Source organism: Staurois parvus, unplaced genomic scaffold, assembly GCF_062004578.1.
Source record: "Staurois parvus isolate SC_StPar_1 unplaced genomic scaffold, SC_StPar_1.0 ptg000446l, whole genome shotgun sequence".
NCBI classification, from domain to species: domain Eukaryota; kingdom Metazoa; phylum Chordata; class Amphibia; order Anura; family Ranidae; genus Staurois; species Staurois parvus.
In genome coordinates, this window is record NW_028318242.1 from 1,137,071 (window position 1) to 1,154,777 (window position 17,707).

At 40.9% G+C, this 17,707-nt stretch overlaps 1 protein-coding gene across 1 annotated transcript in view; it reads right to left on the reverse strand.

Annotated features, from left to right (window-relative positions):
• Positions 1 to 17,707, reverse strand: part of REV1 (REV1 DNA directed polymerase) — a 110,735-nt gene that overhangs the window by 27,989 nt on the left and 65,039 nt on the right. The window contains exons 11-14 of the mRNA XM_089688110.1: positions 13,505 to 13,659; positions 12,268 to 12,387; positions 8,976 to 9,196; positions 3,499 to 3,671 (exon numbers count right to left, since the gene is read on the reverse strand). Of these exons, the coding sequence (XP_089544236.1) occupies positions 3,499 to 3,671; positions 8,976 to 9,196; positions 12,268 to 12,387; positions 13,505 to 13,659 (669 nt within the window). The remainder of the gene's footprint in view (positions 1 to 3,498; positions 3,672 to 8,975; positions 9,197 to 12,267; positions 12,388 to 13,504; positions 13,660 to 17,707) is intronic.

Below are 17,707 nucleotides of genomic sequence, written 5' to 3' on the forward strand. Positions count from 1 at the left end.
CCCAGAACTCTCAAATCTGGGTCACCTGATCACTGTGATAGCCTCTGACTGGCTATCACAGTGACCAGTCACTGCGAAGCCCACCCCCAGTGTTTTCTCTTACTTGCCAGCTTAGTGGATTGCTTTAAAAAAGGCCTGGATTGTTTCTTGGATACACAGAATATAACTGGATACTAACATTTATAGGTAAAGTTGATCCACGGAATATCCAATTGCCTCTCGGGGGATCAGGAAGGAATTTTTTTTCCCCTGCAGGAGCAATTTGGATCATGCTTTGCTGGTTTTTTTTGCCTTCCTCTGGATCAACTGTGGGTATAGGATTATGTTTTTTTTTTGGTTGAACTGGATGGACTTTTGTCTTTTTTCAGCCAGACATAGTTACATCCATGTAACTATGAATGGATGAGAGAGATACATCTCTCTCTGTCCTTTCAGAGAGAAAAAAAAGTGTTTCTAAAATAAAATAAATAAATAAATAAAAATACCTAGATCAAGGTTTGATCTAGGTCTGTGCCAGGGTTAGTGTCTGGGCCAAGGTCAGGGTCAAAGGTCAGTTTTTTTTCTATTTTTCTGGTTCAATAATTTTTATTAGAACATACAGCACATCAATACAACTGGTCGCCCACACAGGGGTATAAGACAAATACAGATAAGCAGGGCGATGGCTACAACAACTTTGTTTACAATGCAAATATTTACAGTGCAGTCTTATGACCTAATCTGTAGACCTGCTTAAATGACCCAGATTCTAGTATAATAAGTGTGGAAAACCACAAATGTTTTTAAAAAAACGGGATAGGAAAAGACAGAAAGAGATGAGGGTAGAAGGAAAGGAGCAGGAGGAAGAAGGGCAGGGAGAGGGGATGGTGGAAGTTAATGCAGGCCTGGGTAGAGACTTAGGAAATAGCCAAACCTAATGGGGACAGGGTAGGCGAAGGTCCACCAGGGACTCCATATTTTCAACAATTTGGCATGAGAATCATGTAAAATACTGGACATTTTTTCATGTAACATCAGGGTCGTCAGATTGGTTTTCAACATTTGAAACGACACTGATGGTTTCCTCCACGCCTTGGCGATGATACTATTAGTGGCTATGAACAGATAGGTGGCTAATTTTTGTTGGTGAGAGGATAATCCCTGGATCGGACAATGTTAACAGGGCCAGTTTAGCTTCCTAGGGGACAGGGAAATGGAATATGGTGTATAGGAGGCAAAAACCCTGGACCAGAACCCCCTAAGGCGTGGACACGACCAAAAGGTGTGAACCACGTCACCCCATTGTCCACAGCCTCTGAAGCACCTATCATCATACCCGGGGTTCGAACATGCAATGCGGACAGGGACCTAGTACCACTTCAAGAGAACTTTATATGCAGCTTCCATTGTGGGCGTGTTAAATGAGCAAAGAGATGTAAGACCAGGCTTTATTCCAGTCCTCCAGTTCATTGGGAGATCCCAGATCTCTCTCCCAGATAGACTAATAGGAAATGGATGAAGGAGAGTCTACAGCATTCAGGGAGGAGTAAATAAGGTTAATAGTGCCTGAGGCTCCTAGAGAGTGCCGACAGATGTGTTTGAAGGCCGTGATCCGTTAAGGGAACGTAGAGTTGCGTCTCAGAGAAATTACCCAATGGCGGAGTTGGGCGTAGCGAAAAAACTCTGTCAACGGCATGCCATAAGCCTCGCAGATAGAGGGCCAAGAGGGGAAGGTACGCGACGTGAGGAAGTGTCGAAGCTGGGTGTAGCCATGAGTCGACCACCAACTAAACGTTGCCGGCTGATCATGACCTGGAGGAAAGAGGATTGTTGAGCAGCGGTAAAAGGGGTTTAAAAGGGGACATGAGGTTGCCATAGTAGTGGACTGAATCCTAGAGTTTCAGGCTATAGAGAATTAAAGGGCTAAGTAAAGGGGGACGAAGCCTATGAGGGAGCCACAGCAGACCCATCACCGAGATGGGTGCGCAGTTGGGGAATTCAAGAGGTACCCACAAGGGGACATCCGTGGTAGCATGAAGCAGGGTGAGTTGAGCAATTGGTGCCACTCTATAATACTTCACCACATTAGGGACCCCCAGGCCTCCTCTGAACCTATGGGTGTACAGTGTGAAGCGAGAAACTCTGGGGCGTTTATATGCCCAAATAAAAAAGAGAATCCTGTTTTGCAGTAGGCGCAGAAAAAAGGGAGGTACCTGAAGGGCAAAGTCCAGGTTTTTTAATTTTTAAATTAGTATCAGTGTCAGTTAGTGGCAGGATAAAGAAAAAAAAATTGTGCACTATTGTTTCTTGGCTGTACTATGGGTACATACATCAACTAACATACACACATGTGAAATCAATGCGATCATCAGGTGGAGAAGACATTTTTTTGGGTTGTTCTTTGGTGGTAGGTTACGGTAGTAGCAAGAAATATACAGCTAAATTTAAAAAATGTTTTTTTTTTTACTATTTTGGGACAGTTTTCCTTTGGTAATAAAAGGAATCAGGAGATATCCATTACCATTTACCACCAAATGAAAACCCAATTTGTCTTGAAAAAAACAGGGTATAATCCACTTGGATGCACAAAGTAGTTGTGATGATATGTACGGTTTTGCTAACACATGTAAAAGTTGCAAAATTGTGCTTAGGCATTAAGATTTGTTTTACCCTTAGGCATAAAGGGATTAAAATGCGTAGGGGGTTTTTCACAGTCAGAATGGATAGGATGTAGAATTCCCTTCCACAATCGGTGGTTTCAACAGGAAGTATAGATAGTTTCAAAAAACTCTTAGAAAGGCATCTTAGTGAACACATTATACAGAGATATGGGAGATGGTTTTTGACATGAACACACACGCACACACGTTGAACTGGGTGGACTGGTGTCTATTCAACCTTACCAACTATGTTACTATGTAACGTGTGTTAAAATCTGTGTTACCATGTACTTGTATGAAAAAGTATCTTGTTCCCCATTGCTTCATTTGTGTGAAATACCTGGTGATCTTGCCTGTCCCCCAGCTTTCCTATTTTAAACCTACCACGCTGAACATGGAAGCACATCTATCACAGGGTGATCAGTTTTCTTCTTTGCATTCTACTTGGGAGCACAGCCTGTCTGCAATCCAATGGTCACACGTATGCTGACACCCCCCCTGCACAGTTCTTCACTGGAAAGATTTGTGTACTTCGGTTTCTCTGCCTCCTGCTGACATGCAATTCAAAATGACATCAGCAATTAGCTAATGTAGGCCATCTTGCATCAGGGTCTCGAGATACTAAGGTACTTTAGTGCAAAAAAGTGGTACAACAGAGTGTTCCTTGTTTATTAAATTAGCAAAAATGGGCATGAAAATATCGTTGCTCATAAAAATTAGGTTCAAGGAAGAGTAAGCAGTATAAAATGTTCAAAATTACAGGCAGCATTATGTAATGTAAAAAGCATTAACACTGGAAAATAACTCTGTCAAACATTATATTCCGTATGTTTTATAATTAGTCCAACAGTGTATTCACCTTGCTATATTATCGCAGATTCCGTGACCTCCATATTTTGCAGGTTCTATGGGTGCTCCTGCTTTTCTCACCATGATCTTAAGTGTGAGTTTTCTTCCCTTCATTTTCACAGACTCAAGCCTTTTTTGGATTTCTTCTGAAAGGCTCATCAGAAAGGCCTCTGCTTCACTGACCTAAGGACAAATATTTCTTGTAAGAATCAGCTAGAAAGTAGAAGAATAATCCACCAGATATGCAACTTTGCATTAGTCTATTTTTATATAGCATTTCAAATACTGCATGCTCAATGTATGCTATACAAAAAGTAGTAGTAATAAAACTATTTTGATGCTATGCTCAATGTATGCTATACTAAAAGTAGTAGTAATATAACTATTTTACTGTCTCAATTTCTTTCTCACCCATTGAGAGACACAGGAAGCCTTAAAACTTTGGGTTATAATGCCGCCTACAGGACTGGATACTGATAAAGAAAAAAAACATAAGCCAGTTTACGTAGACTAACTTATTATTTAACCTACACTTATTTCTTCTTTTCTTTTTTCTATCAAGACTCTAATCTACACTGTTGCCAGAGGATAAGTCTCTGCTTTGAAGCTATCCAGAGTTGTCATACTTAGCCTGGCTTTTGGACAGTACCACATCCAGGTGTGGGGCTAGCCTAAAGGTAACCTTCAGGCACTGGGTTCTGGGTTTTCCAGGCTCTGTTCTGTTAGCATTTTCAAGGTACAGAGCTGCTAGCATTGCTTCCTTGCTCTGACTCAGAAGACACACTGAGCAGGCTGGTTGGGCTGAGCACTGGGAACTCCTGCATGTTTGTTGGTCACTGGGTACCATTGCTCCTTATTTTCTGCCAGATTACTGTGGTTTAATGCTGAGAGACAGAGCACTGACATCATTCATTGGGTGGAACTGCAATCTTTTTCCTGCTAGACAGTTTAGTGGAAGCACATCTCTGCTGCTGCACCTGTAATGTGGAAGTTTGATCTGTTCCTACTGCACACCTACAGTGGACACTTTGGTTACCTCTGGTCATCCAACACTCCAGTCATTGACTCTCACCTACTACCAACTGTCAATTTTTCTGTGAATGCTTGAGGCCTTGTCTCTTACCCTGAGCCCACACATTGCCCATCCACTTTGTAGTCACAACATGTCTGATTGTAGACACACAGGGGAAGGAAGGGGGGAGCGGAAAGACCCGCTGTTCCGGGTGCCCAAAATACAGTTTTTACTACCAGGCCAGGGAAAGTTGGCAGCTCGCCCACTTATGGTGCTGACTATTGCAGCCTTGAATCATCTTATCTGTTTCTGTTAGAGTCTTTTCTGTCTACAAAGTCGTTATTGGGTCTGTCAGGTGTAGCTGGATCTTTTACCTTCTTAACTGAGATTTTATTATGGTCAAGCAGGACTTCATGACCCAAATTACCAGTTATCTGCAGACTCCCTCCCACAGCCCTAGAGGCTTTTGAGCCATCAACCATAGAGACCCTTTTCTGATTCAGTGTCACTCAAATTCCTGTTGGCTGAGCTTCCTGAATTCTCTCAGGCAGATGTGGCATGCCAACTTCTAGCAGATGCACCATGGGCCCTGTCAAACTGTCAGGATCTGTAAATCGCAGGCAACAATTTGCCATCTTACTATTTTGCTTTCCTTTGAATCACTTAATTAATATTTAGTTGTATAAGCACTGTTTCTGAGAACTGCTATACATCTGTGTTGCATGGAGTCAACCAACTTCTGGCACCTGTGAACAGGTATTCCAGCCCAGGATGATTGGATTACATTCCACAGTTCTTCTCTATTTCTTGGTTTTGCCTCAGAAAATGCATATTTGATGTCACCCCACAAGTTTTCTATTGGATTAAGATCCGGGGATTGGGCTGGCCACTCCATAACGTCAATCTTGTAGGTCTGGAACCAAGATGTTGCACGTTTACTGGTGTGTTTGGGGTCGTTGTCTTGTTGGAACACCCATTTCAAGGGCATTTCCTCTTCAGCATAAGGCAGCATGACCTCTTCAAGTATTCTGATGTATTCAAACTGATCCATGATCCCTGGTATACGATAAATAGGCCCAACACCGTAGTATGAGAAACATCTCCATATCATGATGCTTGTGCAAAAATGCTTCACTGTCTTCACAGTGTACTGTGGCTTGAATTCAGTGTTTGGGGGTCGTCTTACAAACTGTCTCCGGTCACTAGACCCAAAAAGAACAATCTTACTTTCATCAGTCCACAAAATGTTGCGCCATTTCTCTTTAGGCCAGTCAATGTGCTGTTTGGCAAATTATAAGGGGGAATATCCTCCTGCGCTTAGTATGGGTAAGTCCCTATCTACTAGCTGCAATCACTCAACCTCAACCAATAAGTAATAAATACCGTGCATTAAATAGTGAAGCGCTCCCAAATTATCTAAAAAACTAATATACCCTCATACCATAAATACCCACTGAACTTAAACTAATTGATATTATAAGTGATAAAAAACATTATAAACTAAATCAATTAGTGGCAAAAATTCATAAACACTTCTCATATATACCAATATATTATTACCTCTTAATAGATCTGTGATAAAAAATACCAAATATAAAAATCATAATAAATACTCAAATAACAGTGATGGAAACGATTATCATAATAATACTAATTCATGAAAAATGTGACAAATCGTGATACTTGTGACAAACCTAAAAAATCAAAAAAATTAATAGTGATTCTGCAATAAATTCTATAATACATATGGCTTGTGATAAACCCTATAACAAAAATAAAAATAGAATAAAATAAAATAAATCGATTCTTAAATCAGTGAAGAAAAAAATATATAAATAGACTCAGTGTTTCAGAATAAACTCAAATAGTCCATGCAAAAATGTGAAACACTCTGTGATCTTCACTGCTAGTGCTCAAGAAAGGAATCCTCCAACGGCAGCAATGCCTGCTCACCTCCCCTCCTCGACCCACACAGGGCCAAAAGGCAAAAGACTCTCCTTAAAGGCAATCCTTTCTCCAGACAACTCAGCCAGGAACCTCAGGACTTCCACTCCACCTCCTCTCACCACGTCATATAGGACACAAACAAAAACTTCCCATAGTGTAACACCGTTTATTAAAAGTAATATGGCATAACAAACTTTCCCACTCACATGTAATCTTTGAATACAACGCTTTTCCACCTCACATCATGGGTGTATTCTCATACAGGGAGGGAAACCAATATGGCCGCTACGTCCGGACAAAACGTCCCCACGTGACCGGAAGTGACGTAATCTCGTACTGGGAATGGCGTTCCGACACGTTGCGTCACGTGCGTCGTGACTTCATCAGGGTACCCTGATGAAGTCACAACGCACGTGACGCAACGCGTCGGAACGCCATTCCCAGTACGAGATTACGTCACTTCCGGTCACGTGGGGACGTTTTGTGCGGACGTAGCGGCCATATTGGTTTCCCTCCCTGTATGAGAATACACCCATGATGTGAGGTGGAAAAGCGTTGTATTCAAAGATTACATGTGAGTGGGAAAGTTTGTTATGCCATATTACTTTTAATAAACGGTGTTACACTATGGGAAGTTTTTGTTTGTGTCCTATAGGACGTGGTGAGAGGAGGTGGAGTGGAAGTCCTGAGGTTCCTGGCTGAGTTGTCTGGAGAAAGGATTGCCTTTAAGGAGAGTCTTTTGCCTTTTGGCCCTGTGTGGGTCGAGGAGGGGAGGTGAGCAGGCATTGCTGCCGTTGGAGGATTCCTTTCTTGAGCACTAGAAGTGAAGATCACAGAGTGTTTCACATTTTTGCATGGACTATTTGAGTTTATTCTGAAACACTGAGTCTATTTATATATTTTTTTCTTCACTGATTTAAGAAGCGATTTATTTTATTTTATTCTATTTTTATTTTTGTTATAGGGTTTATCACAAGCCATATGTATTATAGAATTTATTGCAGAATCACTATTAATTTTTTTGATTTTTTAGGTTTGTCACAAGTATCACGATTTGTCACATTTTTCATGAATTAGTATTATTATGATAATCGTTTCCATCACTGTTATTTGAGTATTTATTATGATTTTTATATTTGGTATTTTTTATCACAGATCTATTAAGAGGTAATAATATATTGGTATATATGAGAAGTGTTTATGAATTTTTGCCACTAATTGATTTGGCTCTTTGGCAAATTGTAACCTCTTCAGCACATGTCTTTTTTTCAACAGTGGGACTTTGTGGGGGCTTCTTGCAGATAGCTTGGCTTCACATAGGCGTCTTCTAATTGTAACAGTACTCACAGGTAACTTAACACCTTCTTTGATCTTCCTGGAGCTGATTGTTGGCTGAGTCCTTGCCATTTTGGCTATTCTTCTATCCATTCGAAATGGTAGTTTTTCGCTTTCTTCCACGCCTTTCAGGTTTTGGTTGCCATTTTAAAGCATTTGCGATCATTTTAGCTGCGCAGCCTATCATTTTCTGCACTTCTTTATATGTTTTCCCCTCTCCAATCAAAGGTACGCTGTTCTTCTGAACAATGTCTGGAACGACCCATTTTCCTCAGAATTTCAGAGAGAAATGCACTGTAACCAGCATGTACAACATTTGCTGCCTTCCTTCCTTAAATAAAGGGCAATAATTGCCACCTGTTTTTCAAAGAATGAATGACCTCACTAATAGAACTCCACACTGCTATTATTTTGAACATGCCCCTTTCAATTAGTGATTCAATTACACAGAATCAGCAGCATGCATGCAATCACTGTTGGGTCTGTTGGATTTCTATTACTCTACTACACCTGCTAGTAAATTATTTGCCATGTAGAAATATCATTTTTACCAAAAAAAGTGATTGATCAGGTTAGTGATGTCTGACTGCTATTATTTTGAACACAACTGTATCTTTCAACAGCACAAAAGACACCTTTTTTCAAAGAACTGAAAAAAAACTAACAATAATACTGTCCCTTAGACTCAAATGCCATAGTCGCAGAGGAACATTTATTTTACTAAGATAGCAGCTCTGGGAAATGCAGTCACTCTAAATGGTAAAATTTAGGAGTAAAAATTTTAAAATGTCCTACTTCATGGGACACTAAGCTGAAACGGGGTTCTCCATCCTGTGTACAGTGGTCTGCCTAGTATCCATTCTCTCAGGGGCAGGACTCCTTTAACAGATGTCAGCTGTGCCCCCAATGATATTTCAAAGAAATTAGCCTGTCTATGGACAGCAATACTGAAAATTCAGTTTCCTTTACGGCATTTTGCCTCATTCCCATGACATAAAGTAAACCAAAACAGGCAAAAAGAACAGAAGATGGATGCACAATTAAGAAATATTGCTGTAAAATGGTTACTACAATAAATACATGTTTTTTATCCAGAGAGGCCTATCTCAATACTTGACAAAATAGGTAAACTATCTACAGAATATTTTTCTCACCAGGGAAGATGTAGCATTTGATTTCACAGCAGAATGTACCTGTTTGAAACGGATTCCATAGTTTATTTCAGCAGATACAGATTTTCTTTCCTTCTCCTTTCTAATAGGCCGATCATCTAATCCTCTGCAGAATCGGTATAACATCTGACCTGTTTTAGGCCCAAATTCTTTCTGAAGTTTGGACATTGAAAGATTCTGAAGATCACCACACGTATTTATGTTTAATGATGTTAATTTATAATCCATAGACCGGCCAACTCCTAGATGGAGGGAAAGTAGATTAGAATGTACATTACATGAGAGAGTTCTACACTCATTACAATTTGGAAATTAAGAACACTATGGCAGTGCTTGTATTTCAAAAGCTGAATGAATGCCATATGTTAGACCCAATGACCTGCAATAGAAATGTTTGTGAACTGCATTAAAGCTGAACTCCAGGAATTCAGCTCCTTTGTAAAAAATGCAGGCACACTACGAGTTAAGTTCAACGAGTTGCATGACAGCTTCCAGGCATATTTATATCTGTTTATGGCTCTGTCGAGGATACACTCTGGGCTGTGAGAGAACCACACAGAGCAGCTATGCCCGCTCCTCCTCTCTGCTGCCCATTCACATAAGCCTTTGTATTTTGTGAATGTGTTGACATAATACAAAGGCTTCTGTGATTAGGCAAGATAAAAGTAGGTGCGGGCATAGTAGTAGGGATGCACCGAAATTTCGGCCACGGAAACATATCAGCCGTACTCCAGATGTGAGGGTGGGACTGGCTCTCACTATATGTCAGTTTTTAAATGTAATTACCAAATTTTTTTTTCTTCACTATAGCTCACAGAATTAGCTGTCAAATCCCCCCCCCCCTAAAAGAAACAAAGTTTCCTTTTAGTTTCTTTCCCTGAGTTAAAAGAAACAATGTTTCCTTTTAGTTTCTTTCCTAAGATAAAAGAAACAAAGTTTCCTTTAGCTCCAAAGTGACAGCTAATTCTGTGAGCTATAGTCAAGAGAAAAAAAAGCTGGCAATTGCATTTAAAAATCGACATATAGTGACAGCCAGTGAGGGAGCCTCTCTGTATACACTGCTCCCTCACTGTATACACTGCCCCCACCCCCTCCAAAGAGGACCTATCAATCGTATGAAATCACATAGGGGACTAATCGATCCCCTATGTGATAGAAATAAAATCATAAGTTAAAAAAAAATAAAATAAAAGTATACACATGAAAGTAGAAAAAAAATACACAAAAAAAAATTGGAGCCTCCCCGCTCCCACATACGCAGACATTTCGGTTTCGGTTTTTGGCCACATGCATTCTGAATTTTTAGTATGGGTTTCAGCACCAGAATTTTCATTTTGGTGCACCAATGCATAGCAGCTGCAGTGACTCTACTGATGAAGATGCCAAGACCAGAAGGTCCAGCACTGGGTTTCTCTAAATACAGCAATAGTCATCTTCCAGGAGCTCCATAAACCTGTCAGATGTCAATAATAGAGATAAGCCCAGGAGGTGTCAAGTGCCTAGTTGGACTTAACTCATAGTGTGTCTCCTCTTGTTATAAAGAAACTGAATTCCTGGAGTTCAACTTCAATGTAATAAGAAATCTTAAACAAGTTCAATCATGAAACGTTTGTTCAACAGTTGTAAAAGCATAGGAAATATACATATATACACTTTATGTCAAAAGTATATGGACACCCCTTCAAATTTTTAAGTTAAGTGTTGCCATGCAGGGTACTGGTAAAGCTACAGCATACAAAACAATTTAGGAACAATTTTGTGCTTCCTTGTGGTATCAGTTTGGGGAAGGCCCTGTTCTGTTCAAACCCTGATCCTCTGTGCACAAAGTCAGGTCCATGAAGACATGGTTTGAAGATTTTGGGTTGGAAGAATGCAAGTGGCCTGCATAAAGCTCTGACCTCAACACTACTGAATACCTCTAGGATGAACTGGAATGCCAATTGTGATTCAGGTCTTCTCATACAACTTCAGTACCTAGTCCCACAAATGCTGATTTGGAATAAATTTTCCCAGGAAATATTATAAATCATTAATATAAATGATTTAAAGTATAACTAAATGCAATATTTCTTCTTGCTGTCCACGCCTGGCTATATTAGTTTCTCTTTCTCTTCCCTCTCCACTTGCTCGGTTTTCTACTATTCCTCTTCCTCCTGCCACCCCCCTTTTTTTCTTCCTCCTACCCACCCCATGACTCCTATGTATGGATCACAGATCCCACGGGTGTGGTGTGGCTGTAGCTTGTTCGCACCTGTATGTTTTGGTGCCTGCAATTGTTTTGTTATTTATTTTATTTTTTACAAATATTTTTGCTGCCCTCTTGGGTACACATATTCAAATTTTGTGTTGTTTTGTATTTTGAAAATGTTTCAATAAACTCAGATTGAACAAAGTATTACTAAATGCATAACTTGCTTTGACTTTGGATAGCGTGAAGAGGAATTAGAACAACTGTCAGGTTTTCAATGGGGTTTGTGCTCCCATTAGGAAGATTCATCCTGTTTACCATTATCAGTGAAAGTAAAAGAAAATCCCAAATTTTGGGTTGTCACCAGAACAGGAATAGAGGGGGAATCTTCCAATGGGGACTTGGATTTCCTCATACCGCCTGTTTTGGCTATGAGACAGGAAGTGAAGGAAAATCCCTCCAGTGGGACACACACACACAACAAAAACTGACAGAGGTTGTGACACCCTTATGCTATCCAAAATGAAAAACTTCCCTTAGTTCTGACTAAATAATATTCAAAGATGACAATTACAATTAAGGTGACATAGAAGAAATATGTTTACCAGCAAGCAACTGATTATCAGTCTAGCAGTTTCACAGAAGAAAGTTGAAACAGTTAGCTGCCTCTAATGTCAGTTCTCCAAAAGCAATCAGCTGCCAGCAAACCACCAGATTTTTTCAAAGAACAGACCAAACCTTTTCTAATGAACACTGTAGAGAAATTTCTGTTAGGTCCCAGTCACACTTGTGAATTTTTGGTGCAGTTGAATGCGTGTGAAATACCACACTATAGGGGAGATTTACTAAAACTGGTGCATTCAGATTCTGTTGCAGCTGTGCATGGTAGCCAATCGGCTTCTAATTTCAGCTTGTTCAGTTAAGCTTTAACAATAAAACCTTAACCTGATTGGTTTCTATGCAGAGCTGCACTAGATTACGCACTCTGCAGTTTTAGTAAATAACCCCCAAAATGCCCTTTAAGACCTTAGCGGTTACCAAACTAATTTACTCCATTAATGTCTCATTTTAAAGAAAATAAATTAGAATATGAACATTCATACAAAAGACAAAATAATAATTTACCTGGTAAAGTTGTGACTAGCTGACCTCTAATAAAATCATCTACTTTTTCAGGTTTTAAATGATACTGTCCATCAGGTTTAGCTTTCCTAGTTGCCATCCTTGCCAGAAGAATGTTAGATCCTGGGAAAAAAGATTTAATAATTACTTTATGACATGTGAAGTCACCATATCCAAATATGAAAAAAGCCTAGACTTATGCCAGCCATAGACGGCTCGAAAATCGGCCGATTTTTCGTCCGAAAGATTAATCGGCCGATTTTTGCACTGTTAGTGGGTTAATTCGTCGGCCGGTTTTCGCGTTTTTTCCACTTTTGGATTATCGGTCATGCTGGAAAATTCGTGGAAAACGACCGATTTTCGTGTCAATGATGGTCAAATCGTACGATAGTTTTTTACAAAAAAAATATGCACATGAGTCGTGACCTGGAAGGAACAGAAGTTTTGCCTGTTATATGAGGTGAACTTTATGACTTAGTCGGCCAATTTTCGTAATAATTGGTGGTTACGTCGGTTTAACGACCGACCGATGTTTAGTTTATCAGACGAAAAAACGGCCGGTTTTCGAGCTGTCTATGGCCTGCATTACTGACAATTGAAAGTGTATCAGTTGGCCTAATGCAGGCCATACACAACTCGAAAACCGGCTGTTTTTTCGTCTGATAAAGGAAACATCGGTCGGTCGTTAAACGGACGTAACCACCAATTATCATGAAAATCGGCCGACCAAGTCATAAAGTTCACCCCATATAACAGGCAAAACTTCTGTTCCTTCCAGGTCACGGCTCATGTGCAGATTTTTTTCATAAAAACAATCGTACAATTTGACCATCATTGACGCGAAAATTGGTCGTTTTCCACGAATTTTCCAACATGACTGATAATCCAAAAGTGGAAAAAACACAAAAACCGGCCAACGAATTAACCCACTAACAGTGCGAAAATCAGCCGATTTTTGAACCGTCTATGGCTGGCATTAGATAGTCTGACTTTATCATCGTCAGGGGAAAACAGAGACAGAAAGGTTTGAAAACTGAGCCTGATTGCAATTGCTTTCCCCAAGATAAGCTGTCGCCAGGACAATGAACAGCATCTCCCCCCCCAGTGCAGACTTTGTGAAATCAGTGAATCATTTTTGCACACTGTGAAGTATATGACCAGCTTAGTTTGCAAAAAAGTTAAATTAAAGTCAATTCTCTAATTTCTCAGTCGCATATTTGAGAAGTATAATTATACAAACCCATTCCAACAGAAGCTGAACACAAAGTTTTCTCTTTAATTTCAGCACGAATACTACTAGCAACATCATCAGGGCTGAGTTTGGTCTCTGCAAGAATTTCTGTGATATCAACAAGGGCTTCATCACAGCTCACAGCTTCAATGTCATGAGTGTAACTGGTAAAGAAAAACACAAAAGATTATGGTATGAATTGTTCATTGTGTAATGCAAATTATTTTCATTATATTCAATTACATATAGTCAACATATTTGCAGCACTGTCCCTACTGTTATCCCAAAAGAAAACTGTATTGGTATGAATCGGAAAAAGGCTTCACACAGAAGAGTGCTAGCCAGTCCCTACTGGGCATGGAGAAACCACCACAAAACTCCTATATACAATAGTAGGTTGGGGGCACAGCACATATTATCTTCACACTGTGATGTGCTTAATCCACAGCTACCACTGTTCTTGCAGGGTTAGCAGTGATGGGGTCCACTTTTGGATTCAGATACCAGGTGATCAGACACCAGATGAAAACAGTCTGTGTTTCAGAGACAGTATAGTGTAGGGTCAATGTATTCAATTCTGCTTTACAGCTCCTTAAAGGGATACTAAAGCTTATTTTTGTTAAAAGTAACTTTAAAAAGATGTTTATATTGGCCTGCTCTGTGCAATGATATTGCACAAAGTGTTCCCTTTCCACTTATTTAGTGGTCCACCTCTGACGCTGTCCACATCTTCCGCAAAGGGCTTGCAGGCGTGCTCCCGTGCCGCACGAGGGTGTGTCAATGGCTCCTGCCCGAGTATCCTGTAATAGCTGGGAGTGCAGGGAGGAGAGAGGGTTAGAACCCCTGTCAGTTTCTTTTTTGCCATCTGTGCCCCATTTCCCTTCACTTCCTGTCCCACAGCCAAAACAGGAAGCGAGAGGAAATCCCTACAAAGTGAGGGAATCTTGGGGTGTTACCAGGGTCACCAGAATTAGTGCCCCAAAGGAAGATTTCCACTTCATTCCTGTGGATTTTCTTTTGCTTTCACTTTTGAGGATACTAGTACACAGGATAAAAAGAGTAAATCACCGTAATGGGGCACAAACAAAAAACAAGAACAAGAGTTCTAACCCTTCTCTACTCTATCCCAAACTAAAGGAAGATAAAGTTTTGCCTTTAGCTATACTTTAAAAAGGAAACAAGAGAATGTTTGTACTCACTGCAAAATCTGTTTCTTGGAGTAGACACAGGAGTTTAGATACTGTTGGCTTATACTGTCGCATAGAGAAGGACTAGACACTGGCAAAAAAAAAACCAAAATGTTGGCCAGTCCAGGATAAGCCCTATTCTACACAGCATACCTTTGTAGAGGAGGGGTTAGTAGCAAGCATTACCAAGTGCACGAATCAAACACAAAGGGTGGAATCTGTGCCCTTCCATGAACTCCAAGAAAATGATTTTAGTAGACCCTGCCAGTAGAAATAGAGGGACAAGATGAAAATCAACCCACAAAAAAACCACCAGAGGGGAATGACTCCACATGGAAGGAGTCCATCGTACCTGGAACAAACGAAAAGATGATCAAGGAGAAACCACCAGAAACAAATGGAACAACAACAAATTCCCATGTAGGGAACAAAGACCCGCAACCAGATATTGTAGTGGGAAGGCACTTAGCCCACCAGGATCAAGGGATGAGAACTCAAAATCATCCAGAGAAGTCAAAATCATCCAGAGTGAAACAGCCTATAAAAGGTTTGCGAGTTGATTCCTGAGTCCAACAGAACTTAGAAATTTCGATCCCAGGAATTCACTATGAATAAAGGTGTAGGGTACACAAGGCTAGTGAAATGGTAACAACCAGATATTCACAAGAATTAAGCTACCAGAACCTCTCTGGTATACAGCAGGTGTATTTGGGCAACTCCAGAGTGATCCCACTTAAACAAAAATCTGGCTATCATTGAACTCAAGCCATAGGTGTAGGAATGCTATTGACACACCGAATCCTGAGTCAGTGTCCGCATCAGTGGAGCAAGGAACCAAACCAGGGAAAGGGGTGAAAGGACACTCCTCAAGAAGCTGCAAGACCTAGGTGGACCTCTCCACCAAAGTCTTTAAGGCATTTCCTGTTCCTGTCAGAGTATATCCACGCCAAGAGATTAGGGTTTCTACCCGATAACAACCCAAAGAGGCACTGAGTCCTTGGGAAATTATTATCTACCATGCAGGGTCTGAGGTGTACCTAGATGCGTGAACCTCTCCTCCATACCCAGAGAATACACAGAAGAACTCACATCCAGGTAATCTTTCTTAAAGGGATTAATGTGGGAGAGGCTGTGACTCAAGGTATCTTTTAGGGCAGGATCCATAGTACCTTTCCTGGCGCAAGAACGACTCGCAAACCTTCTCAGTGGTGAAAACACAGCAGCAACTCGATGGTCCCAAGGAGAGTTCGAACCAGCCAGGAGATTTGCCCAAGGTGGGATCTCCAGATACAAAAGGGACCACATTTTTTGGAAAACTAGAACTCAGCCTCAGGGAAAATGATTCTCCAGGGAGAGACACCCCCTAATAATGGGGAGAAGAATCCCTGCTAGCCACCTGATGCAGAAAGTGAATGCTCACACCAAGGACCACCTTGTCCACATAGACAGACATGTTAGACTGCTTAAGAATTAGACCTGCAACAGGTAGGAAGGGGGCTGAAAAAGACCAAGAAAAAAATGGGAGGAGGCAGAAACCTTTCTGATAGGAGGTATATCAAACACCCAAAAACGTCTGCAGGGGAGGAAAGAAAAGTAGCCCTGTCTAATGGCTAGGAGGCCTGAATGTAAACATGCTGTAAATGTTTACAGCAAGCAACCATGCTGAGTATCCTCGCCCCCCAATAACAGGTTCCAACACTGAAACCTGACTGGATGGATCTTGCAGGTGTTAAACGGGAAGATGTTGTTTACGAAGATCCACAATACCTACACTTTTCTGTGGAGGTCATTTGAATATTCCACAATGGGGAAAGGCCCTAGGTAAAACACATGAGTCAAGGCTCTAAAAAATATTAGGTGTGTGCCTTGGTAACACTAAGGATTCAGATTCCTTCCCGTGAGGAGCAGGAAAAGCTGGCCGCAGTTAACCTAATCGGTCAAAAGGCCCCTCTAGAGAGGGCTACCACTAAGGTCCTTCAGTTCCACATGGGCATTTATTATTTATTTTATTTATTTCAGGTACTCATATAGTGCCGTCAATTTACACAGCGCTTTACACATATATATTGTACATTCACATCAGTCCTTAACCCTCAAGAGGCGTACAATCTAAGGTCCCTAACTTACATTCATACTTACACATATTAGGGCCAATTTAGACAGGAACCAATTAACCTACCAGCATGTCTTTGGAGTGTGGCAGGAAACTGGAGTACCCGGAGGAAACCCACGCAGGGCAAGGGAGAACATGCAAACTCCAGGCAGGTGGTGCCGCGGCTGGGATTCAAACCAACGACCCTAGTACTGTCAGGCAGAAGTGCTAACCATTTAGCCACTGTGCTGCCCATAGGCATGGAATCTTCCAAAAAGGAGAGAGTGATGGTCCGAGCTGACACAGGGACTGGAGCAATAGGTCCACGGGAAAAAGGAATCCAAGGGGACTGGGAAAAGTCAATCTGATTTAGCACAAGAAAGCAAGGAGGGAGTAGTTAAAGAGCGTGCCTGAAGCAAGGGATTAGCCTGTGAGCCTAAAGGGGCACACTCTACACCAGATTGCCTAAAGGAATCATTGATGCTGATATCAAGTGTAGATCCCAAGATATGATGTTACTCGAAGGCCAAGCAAGTCAGAAACTCTTTGAATATGGTCTCTGTATAGACATCAGACATATAAGACACAAATTTAAGCGCTTCTAGAAAGTTATCACAACTAAAATGTAAGGATTCAAGTATCTACTCCCCAACAAAAGGGGCCTACCCGGACAGTGGAGATTCTTTTTAAGGGATCTAACCCATTCTGCCTGACAGATTAGGTGAGAGCCAACACAGGACAGAGAGCAGAATTTTCCACAGAAAACTAGGATTTAAGGAGTGCAAACAAGAAAACAAAAACATCGGAATTTTTAAAACTATATATACCAATTGTCCTAATTTAGCTCTGTTAATAAAGCATTTTTGTTGTCTAGCATTCCTCCACACCCTCAACCACAACCCATCAACAGTATTACTTTCACCACATGTTAAA